Source organism: Montipora capricornis, chromosome 11 (assembly GCF_036669925.1).
Source record: "Montipora capricornis isolate CH-2021 chromosome 11, ASM3666992v2, whole genome shotgun sequence".
NCBI classification, from domain to species: Eukaryota; Metazoa; Cnidaria; class Anthozoa; order Scleractinia; family Acroporidae; genus Montipora; species Montipora capricornis.
The window spans coordinates 32,421,214-32,431,213 of NC_090893.1; the positions used below are offsets into that span (position 1 = coordinate 32,421,214).

Below are 10,000 nucleotides of genomic sequence, written 5' to 3' on the forward strand. Positions count from 1 at the left end.
CCGTGGGCCCTGTCTCACATCCCTTTCTGTTGATCTACCGGCTGTGGGACGTTAAGGAATCCACAAACTGTTCCTTAATAGTAGGGGGAGATCCTCGACGTTTTAGTCTGTCCTCCTTTCACATTTCTGCGTGGGGTGGGTGAGATCAAATAGCCCATTTAAGTAGTCCATGGACTACGAAACCACTCAGTTGGGAGTAGGTCAATTTGTCAGGCTCATTCGTTCCTGGGAGCCGCCTGAATTTTTCAAGTGTCTGTAAGAGAATATTGCTTGAATTGCCCAGATAAGTGCGAAGATCGCATCTACCTGTCGTCTGTAACCCGCGCTTCAAATATTCATTTCTTTCATTCATTAGTCCCTTCACGGGAACAAATGAGCCCAACAAATTGACCGGCTCCCAACTGAGCGGTTTCGTGCCTCGGTTGGTGAAGCATTAAGCCGGCATCGCGGAGGTCATGGGTTCGAATCCCGTTAACGCCGCCTGCATAGACCATTTTACAGTTGTGTGCTTAGTTACCTGATCTTTGAATGAAAGTGAGGCTGGAGTTGACCTTGCTAAATTCCTACTTATTAGCATGAGAACAAAATCGTTAACATAAGAAAAGTAGCGAGGTTTCCATCAACGCAAGGTCAACTCCAACCTCGCTTTCATTCAAAGGCCAGGTAAGTAAGCAAACAACTGTAAAATGGTCTAATTCAGGTGTCTAGAAGAAAAAATTGCTCAAATTGTCCAGAAAACTGCAAGGGTCTCTTCTATCTTTCGTTTAAAAGGTAACATATTGATGGGTACTGTTTCATATCAGGATTGTCTTAGGCGTTTTGTTTCAATCCTTTTTACGTAGTCCGTGAAACACTCATAGAAAGCATGTTTCAAGGCAATGCGAAAGCCAATATATTTTCTCGGTGCATGTAGTATTTCCGCCGATATTTTACTCTTAACGTGACTGTGGCTCCAGGACCATTTCATAGACACCAAAACATGCAACCTTGCAAGGCGCGGAAAACCGAGCGTGACCTGCGTGACATGACTGATTGTATTGCGACACCTGATTGGTTACGAAATTCACAATTACTTTGATTGCTTAGAAATGACATTTAAACAAAATCAAGAACCAACAAAGAAAGAAAAAACAGCACAAATTAATCAATCAACCATTTTAAGGGTCTTTGGAGAAGGTTTTATTTCCCCTTAAGAGTAATAACTTGAAACACGCGTTTCTTCTTAGCGACCCCGAAAGCACGAGCAACCATTTAAATCAAAATACAAGAGCAAAATGATCTTACAGATAGGGAATAAATACTTTCATCTTTCATTTTGATATTCGAGCTTGAGCAAACATTTGCAGTAAATGGAAGTTGCGTTCACAAGGTGTCCACTTTCCACAAAACCTTTGTCAACGAATCTTGTTAACAAACCTCACAATTCCTTACAAAAAAATAGGACACTGCAATGAATATATTCCTGAAGTAACAAAATAGTTTGTTTCTTATAATAAACCAACTCTGTTGCAATAATGATATTTATACTTGAGGAAACCGTTTTGTAAACTGTCGTTGCCATTTGGTCGACACTGAGAACAATTTTCACTGTTAAATTTGACGTTTGCAAATGAGAAAAACAAATTTAATCTCGGACTAGACCAGCACCGCATGTCACTTAGAATTTTGAAAAAACTTAGAAGAAACCTTAGAAAAAAAAGAAAAAACTGAGAAAAAGAACTCGGTTCAATAGCTGAAGAGCAAACGCACACAACCACTACACTACCGAGGTAACCACTCCAAACATTGCAATTTTAAAGTATTTAAATGAAGCTAACCCTAACACAAGCCAACCGAATAAAAATGCACGGTTACTAAGAATGGCATCGACCGTCAAAAATGGCAACCACCGTTTACGACAAGGAAATTAGCGTTGGTTTTATCGCTATTTCCTTTATAAACATGCGAACTCTGAGTTCAATTCTTGACAAACAGTTTCGAATTCCCTGCCGCTTATCATTCTTTGATTACACCTAACGTCACGGTGGCCATGTTTGTGGAAAGAATAAAAGGGATTTAAGAAACCAGTTTAAGATATTCTAAGTGTTTCACGATGTTTGTTTCACGATGTTGTACAATATGAGCGAAGTATGCTATAACCAGATTGGTGCGTACAGATTTATAAAGCAAAGAAAGATAATACCAAATTTTCGTAGCAGTAAAATTGAAATCAAACAAAAAAAAAAACCGACAAAACTTTTAAATTTGCAAAACATGTTTCGGATACTCAGTATCCATCTTCAGCTGAGGGATGTTTACAACCAGGGGATCTGGTGACGTTAATTTGGAGGACTGGGAAGAAAAAAATTAACACCGTATCCCACAACCGCGATCGGCCTTAGGTGTTGTTTCCAAACTCTGTGCAGTATTTCCATCGCCAAAACTCAACAGATCATTCCGTGTCTACCACATTTCCTGTTACTGAATGAACATTCAAGTAGACCCGACAAGCTCTAATCTCGCTTCTGCCATGTTGAATTCGAAAATAAGGCCGCGCGCGGTTGTGGGATACGGCGTTAAAATTTTCCTCCCCAGTCCTCCGGGTTACGTCACCAGATCACCGGGAAGTAAGTGGCTTTATTTGAAGTAGGTAACAAGAAGGTGTAAATTACAAACTGTAGAATAATAGTTACAAATCAGTGAAAAAAGGTTACATAATACTAAAGGGATAGAACGGAGTGGAAAAATAAAGGTGCCTGTACAAAACTACAAAAAATGTTGAATACAAATAGTAATTAAAGTAATAGTGTTAAATTAACATGTTTCAGTTGTTTATTCAATGCGGGTCGTTCCCATTCAATATGAAGGAAGGGCTTCTTTGATCTTAAGTTGGAAATAAGTGAGAGCCGAGTCTAAGATGGAAAAGCAATTGAGAGAACATAGATTCTTACACGACTCAGAAGCCTAAAGATGTTTATAGATAGGGGAATTGCGATCCAAGGATAAGTGCTGAAGAATCCTGGTGCCAAAATGTCAAGTGGTTTCACCGATATAACAGGTGTGAGAGATAAGGAAAGATTTACTGTTGTTTGTCCATGTTGTCGTCAAAACCCGAAAATTGGTCATTTTACGTGGTTAGAGAGTTTAAGAAAAGCCCACGGCTAAGGCAAAGAAAACGTTATTACAAAATATATCTTAGCGCTATCGCAAGTATTTCGCGATTATTCAGTCTTGTTCACCTTGTAAAATACGGACGAACTATCCTGTAACTGGTGGGTGCAAACGGTTTAAAAGTCAAAACAGAAAATGAATGGTTCATTTAGGGCCGGTTTACATGGAAAGAGGATGATCCTAGCGCTGGGATCATCCTAGCACTAGGATCATCCGAGCGCGGTATGTTTTCAGCTTTCAGTTTACATGTGAAGGGTTGTATTTGGCCCCAGTGCTAGGATCATCCTACCGCTAGGATCATCCTATCTGAGAGGAGGGATGATCCTAGCGCTAGGAAGATCCTAGCACCATGTAAACTGCCTTCGTTCGGAAGTTCCTGGTACTAGGGACAAAAAAACAAACATGGCGGCGGCCGGGTGTTCACGGTATTCAGCTACCAAAGGTCGACAATTTCGTCTGGCGTTGCCACAGGACGATTCTAATGATTCTGATGACCGCCGACAATATTCAGGACCAGTTTTGTTTCACCACCCAAGCGAGAGACACAGTGGAAAGTAACGAGCAATCGATCGACAGCAATGTCGAAAACGCTGCGAATCGAAGGCATGCGAATTTATCCGAATACATCCGAATACATCCGAATTACGTGTTTGTTGTTCTCGCCCGCCATCTTGCTTTCATTCTCCACTTCCACCTAGACAGAAATTTCTGCATGTAAACCAAACGAAAAGTTGTTTCGCCTTCTAGGATCTTCCTAGCGCTAGGATCTTCCTACATCCATGTAAACAGCCCCTAATGTATGCTCAAGGCAAAGATATGCACGGAAATCCGTGCTGCACATGCAGCACGAGTGTTTTTCCTTTTTTAACCAGAGACATTCTTGCTTTGTGGCGTTGCCGTAGCCGTAGCCGTAGCCGTCGTCTTTGCTTAGGTTCTTTACCATTTATCAAAAAAATCCGGAAATTTCGGTTGGAATGTAAATGGTAAGCCTATTTTGGCCTTCCCAAACGGAATTTCCAAACGGAAAACGTGTTTAACATTTGCATTCCCCCATGATTTTGCCTCCCTCCAGATTCTCTCGGTAAGCGTGCACGAATTTTGCTAATGGTACACGCCTATCCAAACTAAATTTCCCATTCGGGAGTTTTTTGCTTCCCATTTGAACAAACCTAGTACCAACCAGTTTCTGCTTGTAAGTGGTAAACAACCTCAAACTCGCTGTTGTTTTGACGAGTACTGGAGACAAATGTACAAAAATGCGTGCCGCACGTGCAACACGATCATTTTTTCCTCTTTTAACCAAAAATGTTACTGCTTTTTGGCGTTGTCGTTGCCGTAACCGTCGTCGTTTCTTAAACTCCCTCATAGCGAAGATCTACGACGACTACGTCGACGAAAACGCCACAAAACAATGATATCATTGGTTAAAAGAGCATAAAGAATCGTGCTGCACGTGCGACACGGATTTTAGCTCATTTTTGTCTTTCTCTGCATAACGACGTGAAATCATCCACCAGGCAAATTTTAGGTTTTGACGACAACGTGAGAATGCATCAGAGAACCTTTCTTTCTCTTTCTATTTTCGTAGATGTTAAGGTCCCTAATGTCTTTTGGGAATTTGAGTCTATTGTTATGCAAAACTTGAGCTACATATTTCTATTGTTTTGGCACCAACATGGCCGTCTTATCACGTGAGTGCAATCAAAGAATATTGCACTGACAGATGGCGAATCCATTCAAACCAGAACAGACAATGTAGACCGAAATGCGTTAATCACAATGCTGGATGTGAAACGTGCCACAGTAATTGACAGCAGTGAAAAAAGAAACCGACGAATGAAATTGAACTATTGAGTCCGCATGATTAGGAAAGGGCCAATAGCTACGCGGGAGAGTTCCCCAGAAGAATATGAGCATTCTGCCGGCACAGCTGATGTGACGTGACCAAGCAAAAGTGCAAACGAAGGGGTATAAACGGACATTCGACATTCGGCAAAAGGTCCAGACTCCGTCAGTTGATAACGTACTCCATACATGTTATCACTATCTGAACAAATTGATAGCCGCAGGGGACTGAGCCATAATCTGTTAACTCATCTCTGATAATATCTCCTCATTAAACATCTTAAGTTCATTGCATTTCATCAGGACCCTAGAGTAAAAAAGAAAACCTGCATATAGAAGCAAATTTCTTTACCATTTCTCACGTCAAAAACAGAGGTCATTTGAGGAAAACAAACTCTCCTTTAAAATGGCGACCGATTCCCTACCCCGGTTCCCTACAACTCCAACGCAAAGGGTCGTGTCCTACGTAACTGAACGGGCTTCAGGATAGATCGAAAAAAGATAACAATGGATTTAGCACAGAAAACAATAGGAAGCACGACACTATATAGCCAATGAAATATATCGTTCAACAAGAGGTACGACCCTATCCAACGCATGCACATAATAGAGCAGTTTTCAAATGATTGTTGAAAGGAATTTCAATTGCTACGCTTAGTGATTGGATTAAAAATCTCCCGTCCGTTTATCAACCAATGAGAACGAAAACCAAACCCAATCGAGAATTGCACGCACGATTTTTCCCGCGCTTCGAGCAAGTTACACGAAATCGCTACGAATTTGGTTTAGTTCAATATGCTGTTTGCATCTGGATTGACTGGTCGAAGTAATTACTCGGGTATTTATTTTACGGCATTCAGTTAGCCAATATAAAAAATACCAATGATAATACTCTTTGTTTGTCCCTCCAAAATGTTGCATAAGCATTGTTTCTCTTGGGACTTTCAATGGTCCCAAGAGAAACTAGAAACAATGCTTATCAAAATTTTGGAGGAACAAATAAAGAGTATTGTAGTATGTTTGATATTAGCTAATTGAAAACCGCTCCGGCTACCATTCATGGTATTTTGCATACACGTCGCAAGTCCCCACCCCCTTCCTCCTGAAGCCCAAAAACTTCTTGTATTCCTCTTTGGTTGGGGTTCTGTTAGAGAGGGTCACTTTGTGACGCGTACACCAGGCAACCTGAACCTCATTATGAAGTTGTAGGGACAACTCTCAAGCAACTCTCACCGATTCCAGCGATGAGCAAGGAAATTACGATTGCAAAGATAGCAAGAATGATTTAGGTCGCCACATTTGTACAATGAATCTTAATAATTAAGTAAAATCAAAAGATGACTTTTGAGAATGAGGAAAACCGGGGTACGTCAAGAAAAACGTTTAGGAACAGAATAGAAAACAAACAAACTCAACCCACAGATGACGCCGAGTTCGGAGTTTCATTCGGGGACTAATCCGTAATGTTCTTTTTTAATTTTTTTGTATACAAAACGACAAAAATTCTCACAGAAACGCCTCACAAGTTAAGATGAAGATCATCTGCTCAAGTAAAGTTTATAACTGCGATGATCTACATATTTAATTTGATTCTCTTCGTAGTTCAAATATAAGGCTTTCATACATTAGGGAACTTAAGCACAGACGTTTTTGACCCACGGACGGCAACTGGAAATTGAATTTTTCCCTTTTTGGAGCGTTTTGACGTCATCACGGCTGTAACGTCAAGCCACAGTGATCAACATGAGTTTTTCCTGTCCGTGGTAAGGAGCAAAACCACGCCAAAAAAGGAAACATTCAACTTCCGGTTGCCGTCCGTGGCCGTCACGAACGTCTGTGCTTAAGCTCCCTATTAACTCTCGTCAGCAACGCCCCTATGAAACTCTGAAACTTAAAAGAACAGAGAGAAACGTCGCGCGAAGAAAAGATGTTAAAAACGAGAGTGAAACGTGAACAAAGAAGTTTCTTTGTTCCCTATCTCCCCAGTCCTTACTCCTTTTCTTTCCGCTCAGAAACACATTCATTCAACCTCGTTCCCAGGGTCTCTTGCTCCCTGGGAACGAGGTTGACATTCATCATTCATTGATTCGCGACTGCGTCACAATTTTTCAACACCAACCAAACAAATTCAACGTGATAGAGTTGCTAAGGAAAATGTCAGTGCTAATTTCGGCGATGATGTTTATTTTTCCTGCAGGGTCTATCCGTTAGAAAGCCAGAGTACAAGGACAATAAACAACTCACCAAACGGATCAGAGCCAAAGGGATTGCTAAAAGGATCAGTCGCTGATGAGTTCGAATCTTTGTTGCCTGTCGCTTTCTTTGAATCTGAGTTTCCACCAGACGGTTTGAAAGGATCGGAGATAAAAAAGTTATCTGTGGAATTCTGAAATAACAAGAAGATCGAGGGCAAGTGAATTTAACTAATGATAGCACTATTAGAGTAAACAAGACGCTTTCTTTGTCTTCATTCGGGCTTCCTTGATGACACCTGCTCAACAAGAGGCTTGAGCCGGCACCCGATTTCAGTTTACTGATGGCGAATGCGATATTACCTTTACGTTTAACACGAAGACTCATTTCCGGTCAGAAATTTTCCCCGGTGATTTCTCATGATGTCTTGCCTGCCGCACAGACAAAGTAACCGCATGCGAGTCAATAAGCACAGGTTCGGGCACTTAACAGAAAATTGTTTAAAAATAAAATTGATAAACTAGTGGTAATCTCGGATTATGAAGTGCGTTCGACAGTCGCTTAGCCGAGATGCATGTTTCCATAGGGTTCCAAGCTAGAAAACTAAGCATGTGACAATACGCGTGCGAGAATCCACGCGAGGGTGTCCCTGTGAACAACAAAAGAATCTTCGGGGTGGCTGTTTTGGTGTCCCTTGCAGAGAAAAATCTCGATTCCTTTCAGCAAGACCACACAATCACCCAATCTGAACAAAATTAGGACACGTTCTCCTTTGATCGAACGCAAATATAGAAAATACACTCGATAGTTAACCTTAAAAGAGAAAACTGAATAAACAAACCGCTCTTGGCTATTGAACGGAACACGTGCTTTGTTTTGAGAAACCTAAACCAGTTCGCTCTTTTTTCTACTTGGGCTAGTGTTCCACTTACTTTGCCGCTTGGAAATGTACCCTGAAATGGATCCATGACGAAAGGATCCGATTTTGAAGGAGAAGACGATAAGCCTGAAAATGAAAAACAGTTTTAAGTGTTTAGAGATATTTTTTCGGAGGAGATTCGGGGATACTCGGAAAAATCCGAGTTCTCCTTTGCAGGGGGCGAACTTACCACCTTTCGATTACTGGTTCGGATGCTCTACCAACGAGGTATAGGAGACTCGTGAAAGTTTAAAAGTGTTACTTCGAGCAAAAAAATACCTCTCCTTTACCTTCATGTCGAAAGTGTGTTTGATTATCACTTCACCGGGGGAAGAACTGTTATTCGAATTGAGCCCACTTTTCAGAGCGCACGAAAGCGAGGCTTTCCCCGGGGTGACGTAGACAAGAGTAAAAGATTTGGCGCGCAAAATGCGAAAAAAAAAGAGTTCCTATCCAGAATTTACGTTTTTCTCAGAAGAAAGAGTTTCTGATTGTTTATTGGCAAAGAATGCCATGATAGTTTCGCACATTTGGGGTTGCTACTTCGGTTAGCACATCTGTATGCGTTACAGTGCCTTGCCATACTTTCCGCTATAAAATTAGGCCAGGCAATTCTCAAATTACTAAAAAAAGCAAAGGAAACAGTAAAGAATCAAGAAATCACACAATCCTTCGATAAGAAATTGTTTATGTTGACCCGAAAACCTCGTTTTCACGCCTTCTGAAACTAACACCGCTGAGACGTGGGCTCAACTGTCATAACAGCCATTGTAGTCCTTACACAAGGACGACGACGACGGCTACGAGAACGCCACAACACAATGAGCTTTATGAACAAAAGCAAACGCCCTGCACGCCCTGCACGTGCGTTGTACATTTTGGTACATTTCTTTGCCGTCCTCGACCTGACAACGATGTGAATTTAACCGAATAGGACATTTTGCAGTTGTTTGCTCAGTGACCTAGCCTATGAATGGCTGCGAGGCTTCCTGTGACCTTTTATTGATACAGACCTCACTGCTTTTATCATGAAAATCGTGTTGTAATTCTAATTAGCCTACATTAACACTTGAAAAGCACGAAGGTTTGTATCAAAGCAGGGTCACCGGCAGCCTCGCATCCATTCATAAGCCAGGTAACCTCTATTTGAGGTTGTATAGAGGCGGTAAGAACCTGACGAAACCTATTTAATTTTCTTCCCAAAGGAAAGGAAATTTATTTAAGTGTCTAGTCTTCCAAGGGCTTGAGCTCTAATTGGGAACAATCTTAACTGAAAATAACAATTAACGCAAATCAAGTCGAAGTAGGGTTTTTGAGGAGAGTGGAAAGCCAGAGTACCCGGAGAAAAACCTCTCAGAGCAGAGTAGAGAACCAACAAACTCAACCCACACGTGACGCCGAGTCTGGGAATAGACCTTATTCACGATGGCCGCCATGTTGGATTTGCTATTATCATGTAAATTAGCTATACACTTCTGAGGGGACAAACAACACAAGTTCGAGAGGTTCTAACGAACATCTTAGCCACACAGACGATTTTTTTCACGTTCATTGAATGTTTTTCACTTAAGCAGTAAAATAGAATGATTACACAAGTTACTTCTTTTTTTTTTTTTAGTGAAAAATGAGGAGATAACGAAGTAGAAAGTCAAAATGTCAAAGACAATCAAAGATATAAAATTATCATAAATGGCACTTAATTCTAAATTGTAAAATATGCTTTTAAAAATGTTATTTCAATATTTCGACGAGCCGATTTTTCGCAATTTGCCTTTTTTCCAATGTTTGTTCCCCAGCATAACACATGGCTAATTTGCATGACAATTTGAAAACCACCATGGCGGCTATCGTGAATAAGGCCTATTGAACCCGGGCCGCATTGGTGTGAGGCGA

At 41.0% G+C, this 10,000-nt stretch overlaps 1 protein-coding gene across 1 annotated transcript in view; it reads right to left on the reverse strand.

Annotated features, from left to right (window-relative positions):
• Positions 1–1,155: 1,155 nt before the first annotated feature.
• The window catches only part of LOC138024855 (epidermal growth factor receptor substrate 15-like 1), a 46,512-nt gene continuing 37,667 nt past the window's right edge, over positions 1,156–10,000 (reverse strand). The window contains exons 25-27 of the mRNA XM_068872047.1: positions 8,121–8,194; positions 7,240–7,381; positions 1,156–5,302 (exon numbers count right to left, since the gene is read on the reverse strand). Coding sequence (XP_068728148.1) covers positions 5,295–5,302; positions 7,240–7,381; positions 8,121–8,194 — 224 coding nt within the window. The 3' untranslated portion in view covers positions 1,156–5,294. The remainder of the gene's footprint in view (positions 5,303–7,239; positions 7,382–8,120; positions 8,195–10,000) is intronic.